At 55.6% G+C, this 16165-nt stretch overlaps 1 protein-coding gene across 4 annotated transcripts in view; it reads left to right on the top strand.

The window, feature by feature from the left end:
• Window positions 1–15739, top strand: part of SAMD4A (sterile alpha motif domain containing 4A) — a 219185-nt gene extending 203446 nt beyond the window's left edge. For all 4 annotated transcript variants that reach the window (XM_084877671.1, XM_084877674.1, XM_084877673.1 and 1 more), the window contains 3 exons: window positions 68–194; window positions 7012–7095; window positions 11364–15739. In XM_084877671.1, coding sequence (XP_084733797.1) covers window positions 68–194; window positions 7012–7095; window positions 11364–11392 — 240 coding nt within the window. In that variant the 3' untranslated portion in view covers window positions 11393–15739. The remainder of the gene's footprint in view (window positions 1–67; window positions 195–7011; window positions 7096–11363) is intronic.
• The last annotated feature ends 426 nt before the right edge of the window (window positions 15740–16165 follow it).

Below are 16165 nucleotides of genomic sequence, written 5' to 3'. Positions count from 1 at the left end.
CTGCTCCCCAGACGGCCAGCCCCCCACCCCAGGGTGCTTGGACTCACCCTTTTGTGTTTCTCCCTAGAACCTCTGGTTTGCCAACCCCGGGGGCAGCAACAGCATGCCCAGCCGCACCCACAGCTCCGTGCAGAGGACCCGCTCGCTGCCCGTGCACACCTCTCCCCAGAACATGCTCATGTTCCAGCAGCCAGGTAGGGCCTGGCACCTGCTCGCCCGCTCCGCCCTCCCCTGACACACCGGCCGGCCAGGCCAGGACGCCAGAATAGACCCCCGGTGAACCCAGCTGGAAAGTGCTTAGCCTCGACTGTCACCACGCATTCTTGCGAGCTTGTAGAAGCCTTTCCTTTTTTAAACTGTGCCTTGCCAGCATGAATAGCGGCGGGTTGGCCGGAAGCCAGCGCGAGGAGCCCCACAGTCGTTGCAATCTGACGGGGATATTTTTGATACCAGTCATATTTCTAGGTTGATTAAAGCAGAGATACCACTGGAGGGCCTGGAGGCGGGTGGGAAGGGTTCCCTGTGTCATGGGGGCGGGCGGTGGAGAGAGTAAGACGAATAAATAGAAAGCTTGGCAGCGCTGATGCTAAGGGGACCCCCCCCTCAGACCCCTCGGTTTGGGAGTACCTTGCAAACATGACCGCTAGGACCTGCCATCTTTCCTGCACTTGATCAAAGAGCATCTTAGGGCAACTCAAGTCCATTTCACCGTTCACCTTACCCCCAAAACAAGCAGCCAGCCCTATGTACAACCAGCAAATACTTGCAGCCTTTCTCCATGCAGACAGGGGCCTTAGACTCCACAGAGAATGCAAAGCCACACAAGCAGTCGCTGCACCTGCCTAGATGCTCCCCGGGCTGGCGCACCAAACGTGCACCTGCAGGAAACGCCCAGCCTGGGCGGTAGGTGCGCTTGCTCTGGTCCTACAGGAGGTTAGGAGGGAAAGGTCGCTGTGGCCTTGGGTGGGCAAGGAAGCGTCTTGGAACTGGGGCTGAGCTTCAGGGCACAGAGGGGGAGGAGGTGAAGGAGGAGGCGGCATCGCAGGCAGAAGGGGAGCAAACTTCAGTGGTACTGAGGGCCACGGTGCGTCCCAGAAGCCATTGCTGGGCTGATGTAGTTGACCAAGGGAACTGGAAAGATGGTGCCGGTGGTGGGGATTCCAAATCCAAGGCCTAGGAGCTCGGAGCTCAGCCAATCTCAGTGGGGAATCTATGGGAGGTTGTGAGCAGGGAGTCAGGCAAGAGTGTGCTGGAGTGTGAAGGGGAGGCAGGCTGTGGAGGGCAGGGAAGGAGGAGGAGAAGGATGAAGAGGAGGGGAGTAGGGGGAGAAGAATGAAGAGGAGAAGAGGGGAGGAGGAAGAGGAGGATGAAGAGGAGGGGGAGGAGGGGGAAGAAGAAGAGGAGGAGGAGGAGAAGGGGTAAGAGAAAGGGGGAAGGGGAGGAGAAAGAGTAAGGGGAGGAGGAAGAGGAGGAGAAAGAGGTGTAGGAGGGGAAGGGGGAGGAGAGTAAAGGAGGGGGAGGGGGGGTGTTGAGCTGCCATGGGGTGAGGTGTGCCAGGAAAGGAAGGGGCGTCCACAGGTCCAGATGCCTGTTTACAGTTGCTTCTTAGCTTGTAGAATGCTCCGTATCTGCGCACTTTCGTTTTAAAGCTCCTCTCCTCGGTGTTGATACTTGTAGCTATGTTTCTTCCCAGGCAGAAATACTGGGTGAAGTTCGGGGGTTGTGAACGTTATCCCTGGGTCGTTCAGCCCCAGCCTCTGCTGCCCTGCAGCATTGTGTATAGCCCGCTCCCAGCAGCAGAGAATCGGCATCCTGGGCGCCAGGAGGTCTGTGACCTCCAACACCCACTGCCAGGCCCAGACGAGGCCTCGCCCTCCAGAGACAGGGCCTCAGCGGGGGGCCAGGCGCTGGGTCTCCTGTTCGCTAGGCGGGCGTCTCGGGTGGTGGTGGGGCAGGGTGGACTAGAATCAGGATTCTCTCGGGGCGGCAGGAGTCAGGGAGGCAGAAAGCGGCCTTCGTGTTTGCAGGGCAGCTGTAATGGTGAACCGAAAGGGAACACAGACATGTGACCAACCCACACTGAACACCCAGCCGCCTCCCAGGGCAGCACAGCGGTTTCTTTCCGGCGGCCGAGGCTTCAAAGCATCCGTCTCAAACCCTCAGGGCGAATCCCGAAGACCGCAATGCATTCTAAAGGGGCTCTTATTTATTCTGTTAACTTAAAATGGTTCACCAAAATCATGGAAGACTAAACATCTCCCAAGGATCTAGTAAAGGCTGCGGGCTGGAACCAGCACCAGGCTGAGCATCCGCTAACCAGTTGCCTCGCTCAGATTTGCAAGAGGCTCCCCGTGGCAGCCACGGCGGGGTGGCGGTCACCTCGTTCCCACACGTGTGCGCAGCTTCTAGACCAGGGGTCCTCAAACTTTTTAAAGTGGGGGCCAGATCACGGTCCCTCAGAGAGCTGGAGGGCCGGACTATATGAACTACTAATTCCTACTGTAACACCTCGGCTGCGGTCACTGCCCAAAAAACCTGGCGGGCCAGATCAGACTCCTCTGCGGGCCGCATGTGGCCCACGGGCCGTAGTTTGAAGACCCCTGTTCTAGACGCTTCCTGGGACAAGCCAGGAGGGCAGTGGGTCATGGCTGCCTCTTGCTGGCCTCGGGATGAGTAGGAAACACGAAGTGAGGGGACGGGGTCTCCTGGACTCACCCGGAGGGACTTGAGCTCAGAACAAGCCTGGCGCCCGGTGAGAGCTCTCAGGATCCTCCCAGAGGCCGGGCGTCTGCCCACCTGCAAAACTGGAAGCAGCCTGATTCCTGTTGACCGGGCTCAGCCACCCTTGGGATCCAGCCCTAGAGCAACGCTGGGAAGCCAAGGCTCCTGACACCGGTGGGCCTGAGAGAGAAAGGGCAGAGGGCGGCGGCAGCGGGCCTCAAAGGACAGGCCTCAAAGGGGTCGGTGGGCAGCCGCCCCGGGGATCCTGTTCTTCCCTTCACAAAGCCATGTGCCAACGACCCCTGGAGCTGGCCCGCCAGCTGTGCGATGGATGAGGCGTGCCTTCATGGCAACATGTCCTGGGGACAGGCCTGTTCACAGCAGCCGCCCCTCTGCACCAGCTCACGCCTGCACGTCTCCCACCATCAGACTCTGCACGCCTCGAGCCCTCACCATTTCTGTCCCGCTTCGTGCGTGTGAGCTTCCCAGCTCCTCTCGGAGAGCTGCCTTCGAGAGGGTGCGGGGAGGGAGAGGGCATCAGAGCACGGGGTCCCTGGGGGGAGGCAGGGGCTGCCAGGCAGAGGCCGAGGCCAGAACAGGGACCCCCCTCACATAATACACATCGGCCCTCTGTCCTCTAGGAAGCAGGCAAACAGCCCTGCTCGGGGAGGTTGGCGAGTGAGTGAGTCCTATCACAGCCGAGATCCCAGCAGGGCCCGCGCCCCCTGCGTTTTAAGAGTCACATTGGAAGAGACACAGCTGACGGCAAGATGGCACCGTGTTACTGTCGTGCACCATATCCTGCTCACCCATGTTTGGTGGAACTGTGGGTGCCAGAGGGTTCCCACAGCACTCCCTCTGCAGGCTCGGGGCTGAAGCCACCAGAGAAAAGCCTCCGCCTCCGTCACTGACTCGGGGGGGCGACTCCTGCATTACGCACGTTCCCCCCTCGCCCACCAAGACCGCTCAGTGATCTGCCAGCTGCCTGCCACGCCGACTCCGTCTCCTGCCCACACTGACCTCTGTGCCGCGTTACCATCCTCCCCTTTCCTTCTGGGCTCCGGCTTTGGCTCCCTTTCTTCCTTACCTGCCCTGCCCCACCCCCATCACAGCGATCCAGGTCCCAGGTCCCGGCCTCTGTCCCTCACCAGCCTGCCTTTCCTGAGTTCTCTCCAGCCGTGGGCCCTGCTTCTCACTTCACCCGACTTCCAAAGCCTCTCGGCAGAGGAGCCCCCGATGCCATCGGCAAAGTGGGATCCTGAAGCTTTCTGTTCTGACATGCCTCTTCCTATCAAATCCGGGAGCACTCGGCCTCAGCGGGACTGCCCTGCTGCTGCCCCGGAAAAGCCACCTGGGCCACCCCGGGCGTGAAGGATGAGCAGCCCCACTCCCTTCTGGAATCTTCTTGACCCTGGGGCCTGCACCTGAGGTCCTGTACTTGTGGCATTTCTGAGCAACACAACTAAAAAGTCCTGAGTCAGCTGGACCCTGGGCATCAGAGCTGGGAGCCTCGCGGAATCCTGGAACGAACCCCCCGAGGGTGAGGGAAGAATTTCTAGTGCACAGAGGGGGCATCTGAGCTGGAGAGACAGCAGGGGACTCCGGTACACAGTCCTTCCTTTTTGCCTCCTGGAGGACCAGAAACCGCCTGTGCATGGGCCATTACAGCAGGGGGCCCAGGATAACTGCGGTGAGTCCGTAGGGACAGCAGGAGCCATGGCAAGAGGTGGCCGGTGGTCGCTGTGGAGCAGGAGCTGCCGAGTGCACCTCCACGGCTCTGAGAGCCCCACCCACCCACCCACACGTGGCTGAGGGCTCCCCGCCTGAGCCCGAGGCTGGTGCCCACCCCTCGTGTCCGTACAAAGAGATGCCACGGGTCTGTGTTTGTCACGTACCCAAGTAAGAAGTCACACTATTGGGAAACTCGGGAATCTGAGCATATGTGTCTCTCCCGGGATTTGGGGTTTTTCAGAGCCTTTCTGAGAACGGAGGGGGCCGGGGGGAGGAGCTGGGGGAGGAAGAGCGAGCACGCCCCCTCTCCGCCTAAAAGAGCAGCCGCGAAGGTTTGGAGACTCTGGAGCGTGGAGCCCCGCTCTTCTCAGCCCCCTCTTTGGAACACGCCATCCCGGGCTTGGAAAATGTCATTTTGCTGCGTGTTGGCAAGAAATCCTGCAGCTGAGACACTTCTCTCCAAATGTCGAGCATCTTTATTTATCCAAATCTCTCCACAGTGTTTGTTGAAAGGGAAGTGCTAGAGAGTAAACTAAATTTTACAATGAGCATATGGATGGCTAGAATTGCTGAGGGTTTTTGGTTTTTTTTTTCATATTTGCTAACTGGCTATATATAAAATGGTGTTTCTCTTTTATAAACTTCACACCACCCTGAAGGCTGCTAATTTTTGCATGCATATGATTTTCACATGAATGGGTGAAAATACTAACATACTCTCCCCCCTGGATGGTCTAATAGCCCCGGCCCCACTCTGAGAGCAGCCAGCGAAGGGGTGGGGGGGGGGGAGACCCTTGCGTCCTCCCTCTCAGTGGCCCTGGAAGCCCATTGGCCTCACGATCTGGCACAGAAGTCCCACTGATGCTGGGACCTGTGTCAGGAAGAACCCTCTCTGCTCCCTAGTGCTCTCCACATTGGCCCGCTCTGTCATGCTTCTCTCTGCGAAGTTTAAGTAACGGAAAACAGCATCTGCCTTTGAGCGAGCTGGTCATGGGGAACCCAGGCTGCAAATGATACATAAATGTACAGCCAACCAAGGAAAGCAAATACTTTGGGTTAGCCCTTGGTTTCAACTTCCTATCCCACCAAACCACCAACGCATTTGTAATCCCCGGCCCAGCCCCTGAGCGCCCCCTGGTGGAGATGTGGAGGAGCAAGGACATGGCCTTACGTTTGGGACCCCGGCAAGGATCCTTGACAGGGAGAAGAGCTAAGGCCCCAAGAAGAGAACAGCTTCCCAGGGTCACGTGGAGGCAGAGCTGAGACTCCCCAGGCACAGAACACACACACACACACACACACACACACACACACACACACACACTGCTGATTTTTTTCCTGCCTCCCTGCTCTAGGACTTCAGGTCTTAGCTGTCAGAGTTGCTGTGTCTTGCTCCGTTTCTGATCCCTCAGTAGGCATGACCAAGGGGTGCAGGAAGTCATGCCGGGAGATTCAAAGAACTATGAAAGCATCGTCGCTGTCTGCAAGGCACTTCCAAGCTGGTCAAGGACATTCAGGAGCTCCGCAGGATAAGGGGCCAGGGAGAGGCTGGCCATGGGGGCCCCCAGGAGGAGAGAGGAGGAAGGCCCCATGGTCTGGAGCCTGGGGAGACGGAGGGTCTGCAGAGCAGACATCTCAGCCCAAGGCTGTGTTGGCAGGGAGAGCCGGGCTCTGGGGCCAGACCCATGTGGGTTCCTGGCCCAGCTCCGTGTCAGCGGCTAACCGTGACCGGTCACTCAGCCTCGCTGAGGCCCACCTGGGAACCTGGCGCCCAGCGCGGGCTCAGGTGCACAAGAGGTGCTTTCCATGCGGTGGTTCCCATCCCTGCTGCTCAGAAGGAAGCAGACATGCGCCGGGCCTGGTGTAGGCACAGGGAGCAGAGCCACGTCTTATTCCAAAGACTTGAACTTTCAACTGGGGGAAGCAGCAGATACATGCGTGGGTCAGGTGCTGTGACATCTGTGCGGTGAAGGAAAGCTGAAGATAGGGATGGGGCCGAAAGTCCTGTTCACACACAGTGAACAGAAGGTCCTTTCTAAGGAGACAGTAGAGCAGGAGACCACATGGCGGGGAGAGGGAGAGCCGTGGAGACATCCAGGCCCAACATTCTGGGCAGAGGGGACGGCAGTGCAAAGGCCCTGGGGCAGAGGAGGGCCTGGGGGAGACCGGAGGAGGAGAGTGTGGACCAGGGCAGGAGCTAACAAGGAGCCAGACGGTGTGGGGCCTGCCTGGCACAGCAGGGGTTGGGTTGCCTTTGACGGGAAGGCGCTAGCTGGTTCTGAGCAGAGGACTGACAGACTGTGACTCGGAGCGGCTATTCTTAGTCACCGGTTTGCTTGCAGCCGCCCACATTCACAGTGGACTCTGTGGGTGTGACCTCGGAGGTTGGTTGAACCCGAGTGTGACGTGCCCTCCGTGCTGGCCCTGACAGTGCCCCCAGGCCCTCCCAGGGAGGCCCCTCAGACCCTCCCCCCTGGCAGGTGGAGCCAGGGCCGCTGTGCAGGCCTTCTCCTTGCTCTTAGAACCCCCGTCACCCACATAATCCTCTGCCCCCTGCAGAATTCCAGCTTCCCGTGACCGAACCTGACATCAACAACAGGCTGGAGTCCTTGTGCCTCAGTATGACCGAGCACGCCCTGGGAGGTGAGTGTCCCCTTGGTGTTTCTCCTGCCTCGGGGAGCCACTGCCCATGTGCCGTCTGCCCTCTGGGGGGATGGGAAGAGCACAAGAAGAGGGAGGCAGGGGACCGGGGAGAGAGGGGCCTCAGGGGCTACTGCACTGTCAGGAAGCCACCCCACACCCAGTGCCCACGTGCCCGCTCGGCCTCCTTTCTGGGGAGGGGAGTCAGGAGGACCTGGAGCCGAGCCCGGCTCCCTTCCCCCGAGGCTCAAACCCCCCCCCCCCCCCGAATGCACACGGGAGTCCCACCACAGGCGTCAGCCCAGCCCGACGCCGGGAGCACGTGGCTTTGAGTGGGAAGATGCCCTCAACACGGCCTTCTTTCCTCCTCGGCAGTACGTTGCTCCAGCCTGGTCCAAGCACATCCCAACTTGCTCTAAAACAGGACTTCTGAGACAGAAATCCCTGCTTGTTTTCATATCCAAATGGCTTCCACAGTGCCTGGCGCCCCAGCAGGCCGAGGGATCCTTGGCAGGGTGATGGGGCCCATCTTGTTGGATGTGCCCGTGGGGTGCAGGGGGGTGGCTGCGAAGAGGTTCCAGAAGCAGCAGGTCCTCCCATGGTGTGTTTGAAACCCTGCGTTGTCACAGCAGCCCGGGAGGACTCGGTGCCCTTCTGGTACGAACCGGTGCCTGTCCCCGGCCGGGACGCGCCGCCAGCCCTGGGACGTTTGGCAGGAGAAGGAGAGCCGTCCGCTCCTCCCTGCCAGCGTCCGGGCCGGGCAGCTCTGAGTCACGGAGACCCGGGAGGCCTCCTGTGACCCTTCCCGATGGCCTCAGTCTGGACGCACTCACCCACCCCAGAGGCGGGCCAGTGGCACACCCAGGGCCCAACATGTGTGTGTCTGGCAGTGGAGTCGGGTTGGGGGGGAGTGGGGGAAAGCTCCATCGGCTATTCCAGAGAGTGTTGTCCTTCTGCCCAGGGATTTTTAAAGTTTAGTCTCTGCACACCCAGCCTTACCCTGAAACCGAACGAGGCAGATTAGAACACTCTGCGCGGAGCAGCGTGGAGGGTGTGTGTGAGGCTGTCCACAGCCGGAGGCAGTGTCCGCTCTGTGCCAGGGGACCCAGTGCCTCTCAGGGTCCGGCTCCTTCTGCCACCTCCCCAATGCCGGGAGCTTCATGTGCACACACTGCTCTCTCTCTTCCTTGACCATTCGGATCCTGGAAGCTGCGCAGCATCCTCGGTCCATCCTGGTTCCTCAGGGCTGAGGCCCCTCTTCTCCAGCTCGCCGAGGACACGGGGTCAGCCCACACCAGTAGCCCCTAATGAGTAAAGAGAAACAGCCCCAAGTTCGATGAACGAAATGTAGTATAACCATACGGTTCGGCCTTAAAGAGAATGAAGTGCTGACACAGGTTGTGACCCGAGGGGAGTGGGAGGGGACAGACGTACGCTAAGTGAAAGGAGCCACACAGAGCAGGATTCCCCGTGTGAAGTGATGGCGTGACCAGTGTCCAGAGCAGGCACATCTATGGGGACAGGAAGGACAGACTGTGGTGGTCAGGGGCTGCAGGGAGGGGAGTGGGTGCAGAGTTCTTCTTGGGGATGACAAGAAGATGCTGCAGTTAGATGGTGGTGATGGTCGCACCACTTGTGAATATACTAAACACCGCTGAACTGTGCCCTTGAACAGGATGAAATCTGTGGTATGCGAATCCTGTCTCCATTTTTCTCATAAAGGGAACCCCGATAGACCCCAACTCATCAGCCCACCCTCCACCCACTGCGCGGCCCCAGAAACCCTCCCCTTCCTGCCGGTGGCTGGGATGGGGGGAGAGAGGGAGCTCTCCCTGCCTCTGGGCCAGCAAGGAGACTGGCCCTTCCCCCAGGGCCGGCTAGTTCTCAGATCATTGGCGTATTGGAAGCTCTTTCCAAACTGCTGAGGACCAACACCCTCGTCGTTAGTAACCAGAATGCCAAATGCTCTTTCTTACAGGGAGGCTTTTATTCAGAAGGCTTCGTTTTTCAGCCCTTTCTTCTGTGGGTTTTTTACAGAAAACCTCTCTGAACGGATGTGTGTTTGCTAATGTTGTCATCTGATGGCTCTCCTAAGGTTTTCCGTTGCTGTGTTCTCCTCGGCAGTCCCCTGGCGGGAGGCCTCATACGCGGGTCCCCCCCCCCCCCCAGGCAGAGGGTGCAGATTAGTTCCGGGGGCCCCGCTGGGCACAGTGGCCGCGCGCCCTCCTGCTAAGGCCCTGCCCGCTCTGCCAGCCCAGCCCTTCCAGGTGCCAGGGAAGGGGGCCTTGCTGGGGACAGAATGGCGATGAATTCAGTCCTTTTACAGGAAGACAAACAACCAGGGAGAGGAAAGCAAACTAGGAGCTTCCTCTGCTCGTGCCTCAGGAGAGGCGAGGTGCTCCGGTTGCTGGGGCACCGCGTCCCAGGACGGCCATTCTGTGCGCTGGTCCAGGGTCCGGGCCTTGGGAGCCCATCCTTCTGTGCTGGTTATCTTTCTGACTGCGGAGGGTTCTGTGGGCAACCGATTCAAGACAGGTTCCTCCCAGCAGAATGGAGTCTGCAGGGGCGTGTACCATAGAGAGGAATGCGCAGTTCCCTCTGATGTGCCGGGGTTCGCGCTTCCCACGACCCCTGCCCCTCCTCTCACTGTTTCTCCTTGCTCTGTCCTGGGTCTTACAGCCCCACAACCAGCTGGCAGGGAGACGTGCATAAGCTAGGAAATGGCTCCACTTTCTCAACTGTCCTGTCCTGTCTTTTATTCGAAATATTCGGTCCTTACTATAAACGCTGTGATGGTTGCATGTGACTAGCACCCCCTGGCGTTGTGCGAGGCACAGTGTGCACAGCGGTAGACGGTGAGTCTGGACTTGTCTGTGGGTCCTTCCCCTGCAGATGGAAACCGTCATCTTTGGGTAGATGAGGTCTATGGTTGTGATTCCTGAAAATGGGACTGGGGGGAGTTGGGGAAGGGTAAGTTGGAATTTCCAGTTTCCAGCTCCCCACTCCCACAGCCTTAAAGGGTGGGCAAAAATGAGGGGGCCAGGGGGCCATGGCAAGGGGGTGCCCTGTGGATGAGGGAATGACCTCTGCACCCCCACCCCACGCACACACCCGTGTGCCCACACACCCCTCCCGTTCTCCCATCATCAGTTCCCACTGCAGAGCCACCAAGGGAGGTGCGAGTAGATACCCACAGGGGGGGAGAGGGTATGGGGGTAAGTGCACATCTGAGGGCCTCTGGGATTGGTGATCTGATGCCACAGAGGACCGTAGGGGGCATCTGCTTCCCTCGTTTAAAAACACTCCACATTTTGTATAGAACTTTACACACACACACACACACACACACACGTCCAAGTAAAAGAGGAAATCTGCATAAGATGGGTAAATTGTGTCAATCTCTTGGTGGTGATTATATACTAAAGCTTTGCAAAATAATATCATTGGGGAAACCTGGTACTATTTCTTACAACTGTATGTGAACGGACAGTGATCACAATCAAAATCTCAATTAAGAAATCTTTCTCCTCCACATCCCTGCTGGTGAGACGCCACGTAGGTCCTCCAACCGTCCCTGAGTCCTGCCCAGGGAATCTAGATGCTCCGTCTGGGAGGCCAGGTTCACGATATCTAGGCTGAGACTGGGACACGTCTGCTGACGTTTGGATATGAGCAAAGCCAGCCAGGCTCCCTGCATCCTTCCTCCCCCCACCCCCCACCCCTGTGGCCTTCAGGTTGTGGTCACTGAGCACAGCCATTGCCACCCCTATGATGGCTGACCCTTGCCCCTCTCTCTGCTCGCTGATGAGCCCTTGGGTCTCTAGGTCTTGGCTGCCCACTCAGTATGGTTACAGGCAAAATAGCTACTTCCTGCCAAAACTGGTTTGGCTCAGTGGATAGAGCATTGGTCTGCGGATTGAAGGGTCCCAGGATCGATTCCAGTCAAGGGCATGTACATTGATTGCAGGCACATCACCGGTAGGGGGTGTGCAAGAGGCAGCTGGTCAATGTTTTCTCTCTCATTGATGTTTCTAGCTTTCTATCCCTCTCCCTTCCTCTCTGTAAAAAATCAATAAAATATATATATTTTTAAAATAGCTACTTCCCGAATGGCGGGTGAGTGGGTGTGGAATGACTGAGTGACCGAATGAATGAATGAATGCAGCCCTTCCCTGTCCTCAGAGAGGGGGAGGCCCGGCCTGCATGGCGTGGGAGCAGGGGCTGATGGGAACTGCTCCGCTCACGGTGCCCGCTGTGTGCTCTCTCTCCAGATGGGGTGGACCGGACCTCCACAATCTAAAGCTGAAGATGAGGGAGACCGCGCTGGCCGTGAAATGGACTGCTGCGGGTCCAGTGTCAGCCATCGTCGGGCTGCACGGAATCCTCCGGGATGCTTTGCAGCCTTCCCCTGGTCCCTCTCCCACTTTGATTTTGTGAGAGCGTAGGTCATCCTTGTAAACATATCAGTAGACCTGGGATTGGTTATTGTCATTTGTTTGTGTCCTGGGGTGGCTTGGTGGGGGGAGGGGCGGGGGGTGAATCTAGGGAAACATGGGACTGGGGGGTGGGGGGAGGTGGAGGGAATGCAAGTGGCTTCCAGGATGCAAAGGGAGGCGGGGAGAGAGAACAGAATGGCCTTGAAAGAGAGAAGAGAGACCCAGGAGGGCAGCTGGAGCCCAGCCCTGAGAGCCACCCCGGGGGCCCTGGGAGGAAGTCACGGCTGATTGTGAACAAAGCAAGACGGCGCTGGCTCTCCTGCCCGCCCCCCCACCCCCCATTGGACTTTCCTGAAGCCCCTGCTTGGGATCGAGCCCCCGGAGAGGGCCACATGGCAACGCGGGCAAGAAGGAGGAGATTCCCTCCAGCAGAATTTCGGAGAAACTTTGATTTGTGTATTGTTTACATAACAGTTCTAAAGGGTACACGGCGGGGAAGGCGCTCGGACGGAGCTTCTCTTCATACTATGGTTTTTGTAAAGGATCTGCTCTATGGATTCATTTCCCCTCTATTTTTATACTAGCAGCAGGGCAGTCTTTTCCAACGGCTGGCGGGCTCTGCTCGGAGGGCGGGGGAGCGTGCAGGTGGGGTTGGAGGATGAGATATGCTGACAGGGCCCAGCACCTGCTGGGGGTTGAGAAGGCTCAGGGAGGAGGCGTTTGCTGGCCGCCCAGGGGTTCCAAAAGGTCCCAGCAGCCCTTTCTCTGCTGGACTCGCTCCTCACCCGAGACCTCTCCCCTCCCGACGGGCTCTCGCCCCATCCCTGGCTGCACACACAGGTGGGATGCGTGCCCGTGGGGAGAAAAGGCAAGGATGGACATTGGTTTCCTTGCAAGAGGCCTTACTACCCAGACAATGAGCTCAAAACGCCGCTGGCAGTGGGTCCTCCAGGGACCCTGTGCCTGGGGCTGCATCCTCAGCGGGTTCTCTGCTGAGAGGGAGGAGGGGGCACAGCCAGCAACCGCGTAGAAATGGTAGAAATGGTGGGTCGGCAAGTAGCAGAGGGCACGGAGGCAGGTGTATGGCGCGGCCACCCCACCGTCCTGGTGAGCAGTGGGGGGCGTGGGAGAGGGAACTGCGTGATGGAGCCGGCTCTTCCGTCCGCAGGTTGTTCACGAGGGATTAGCTGTGTTGGGGGCTGATCTCCCCTCCAACCTGAAGTGGGGGAGAAAGCCACCCTACCTGGTGAGGAGTGATGAGAGATGAACAAACCACGCTGCCTCGGAGTCATTACTCCACGTCTTCGGGGCAAGGAAGACTCCGTTTCGGAGTCCGATGCAGGCAGGGTGTGAGAGGGGACGGACAGGGGCTGTGCTGGGCCCTGGGCCGCTGGGCCGTGGGAGTGATGGGGTGAAGGCTCAGCCGGAGGCGAGACCGGGGAGAGGGCATGAGGTCTGTTTAGTCAACGGGTGAATCTGGTGCCTTTCTTTTTTTTTTTTTTTTTTTTTAAGTGAAGTTGGTCAGAATTGAAAAGATGAGACCATGAAGAAAATTAATGCACTTGCTCATGGTTATTGAAAAGAGTTAATGAAATACATACCGATTTAAAAGGCCTTAATGAAATCCAAACAACTTGCACCTTCAAGATTAAAAAATGTGAACCCCACTCGGCCTTGAGTGGCCTTGGAGGTTGGGATAAGGTTTTTCAAGTCCCTTTTAGGTCTAAAAGGGTGAGGGTATGTTAACTGTAGAGAGCCTTTAGCAAGCCAGCGAAGGCTTGAACCTATGAAATCATGCAGAGAGAGAGAGAGAGAGAGAGAGAGAGAGAGAGAGCGCACTGTCCTTGGGTGGCACACTCTAAAGACAAAAATCCATGTGCAGAAAGAGGTGGCATTTTTTAGTTGATTATTTTTTTGAACCAAGTGCCATTAACATTCATCCTCCACATCCCTTTTCTAAATAAGTCTAGTGTTACTTGAGGAATGTGTTGGGATGGACGATCACAGGTAAGGCAGGAAATATAGGCTAAAAATGTTGAAGGCCAAAGGTAGGACTAGAGGGTTTGTGAAAGTGGTGTTCGGATGCTAAGAACATTCAAGAGGAGGAAAATGGTGGTACCGCACATCTCGTGGAGAAATCAGAAAGCACCGAGTCTGTGCAAAACACATCCGTAGAGACAGCGGTGGATCAGAAACCAGATTGTGAATACAATCACATTAGCATGACTCCTTTAAAAGGAAGACCTTAAGAGTATTTGCAAATCTGAATTTCTATTTATTCCTTCACTGAATATAGAAACAGTGGTTATCTGATTATTAGAGATATTATTTTGGATATGTTACTTATTAACTTGCTATGGCTGGTAACCATGATAAAGTCTGTTATTAATAACAACATATTCTTTTTTTTAAAAAGAAAAAAAAGAAAAAGAAAAGCTTATTTTTATTGACTGTGTGTATAGATTTACCTACTTAGTTGTGTTTTGCTCTTAGTGGTTTCATTTTTTTTTTTTTTAAGTTGAGTGTTCTGATCAGTTTTAGCCTTGCCCCACCTCGTTCCGAGTCCTGTGTTGGCTGCAGGTGTACAGCTCAATGTAAAAACCCTAAAGCAAAAGAATTTTATTTATCAAAGAATCAAACGGTTGCATGCGTGAGGCTGGGAAGCCGTATATTTAGTACTAACGCGGCAGTGCCTTTTTTTGTATCTACCCATCGACCCCCAAATGCGACTGTTTTATATTAATAGGAAACATTAACAATCTCCACGTAAAGTCTCTTTCCCATGTTTCCCCCCAACTTGTTCTGATTTACGCTGTGTGTGTGTGTGTGTGTGTGTGTGTGGCATCTCTACCCTGTCCCAGGGACAGTGGCATTCTACAGTGTTGTTCCCGTGTCTGATGTTTTACTGGTGCTTCTCATTCATTAGTGGTTTCTTAACGGAAACAGTAGGAAGACACACATGAGACTGTGTACAAGAAACAAAACATTGCTGCTGATAACATTTGTGCTTTTTGAGTTTCACTTGCTTAACCGAGGGCCAGCAAGCCAGACCTGGCTGGGTCTGCCTGGAGGGGGCAGCTGCATGCCCCCCACTCTCCCGTCCTGGGTGTCGATGGTCCCTGTGGGGTTCTCGGGATGGGAGTGACAGCTGGGCCCCTGTCTCCCGTTCGTCTGAACGTTTGAAGAGACACTGAGGGAAACGCAGTTTTCTTTTGAGGTGTCGTTGGTTGCCTTTGACGGGACGGGCGGCTTCTCCGGGTCTTCTGTTCTCCTGCACCTCTTGTCGCTAGTGCCCGGGCGGGGTTTGTAGATGGGCACTCCCGGCTAGCGTGGGGGTCTCCTGCAGAGCCTGGGGTCTCACGCAGAGCCGGGCTGCGCTGGGCTGGATGCACGGGCATGCCGCCGGAAGGGCAGCGAGGGAAGCGGCCTGGGCTCGCTGGCCCCCTGTGGAGATGCCCGTGGCAGGCCCTCCGGCCTGGGTGCCGGCCTGGGAGCAGCTGGCCCAGGCTCGGGTGTGCCCACTACAAGAAGGACCTGCAGAGGGTCATTTGCACATGGGGCTGTGATAACACTAGTGTGGATTTTTTTTTTTTTTTTTTTACACGTCATCTGAGATGTTTGCAAAGTGAGTTTTATTATTTCTGTGGGTTTTTTTTGTAATTCCTTTATCTTTACTTAAAGGTGAATGTGTATTCCTCTGGGAGGAACAGGAAGAAAACAGGAATGTTAATAGTGTCCAACAGAAGACTTCCTCCCTTATTAATATATAACCCTCATGTGTTTATGCCTAATGTAAGCTGACTTTTCAAAAAGCTTTCTTCTGTTGCATGCCCCATGCAGGCATCTCTGTTGTACATGCATGCCTCTCGTCCTGTTTTCCTGTATAAAGTTAGTGAACAAAGAACTATTTTTGCCTAGTTCATTGTTGCCAAGCAATGCATATTTTTAAAATTTTGTCATATATGGAAATAGCATGTTTGTTACATGTAAAAGCTTTACTGATAACACAGATATACTAATGTTTGGAGATGCTGTTCTTTGCAAGTGTACAGTTTTCAAATGTTGTTACCAGTGAGACACCCTTGTGGTTTAAACTTGCTACAATGTATTTATTACTCATTTCCTCCCATGTAACTAAGAATCATGGCTATATTTCATATCAATGTTATATTGAAAGTGAAGGGAAATGATTAATACAAGGTTTTGTAACACTGGTGTGTGTGAGTGTCGTTTTTTTTTTTTGTTTTTTGGTTTTGTTTTTGTTTCCTTTCTGTCAATATAATTGATTAGAAAACAAGAAGTGATTTTCTTAGAAATAAGCCAGCAAGGAAGACTGAGCATGACATCCCTGTAAACTGTTCCCACCTGACCATTCTCTGCAAACCACGTCTTCATCTGTGAACTGCTTTTTTTTTTTTTTTTTAATATATTTTATTGATTTTGTACAGAGAGGAAGGGAGAGAGATAGAGAATTAGAAACATCGATGAGAGAGAGTCATCGATCAGCTGCCTCTTGCACACCCCCTACTGGGGATATGCCCGCAACCAAGGTACATGCCCTTGACCGGAATCGAACCCGGGACCTTTCAGTCCCCAAGCCGACGCTCTATCCATTGAGCCAAACCGGTTTCGGCTTT

This window comes from Pipistrellus hanaki (assembly GCF_964339955.1).
Source record: "Pipistrellus hanaki genome assembly, chromosome: 1".
NCBI lineage: Eukaryota > Metazoa > Chordata > Mammalia > Chiroptera > Vespertilionidae > Pipistrellus > Pipistrellus hanaki.
This window is presented reverse-complemented; position numbering and strand designations above follow the sequence as displayed.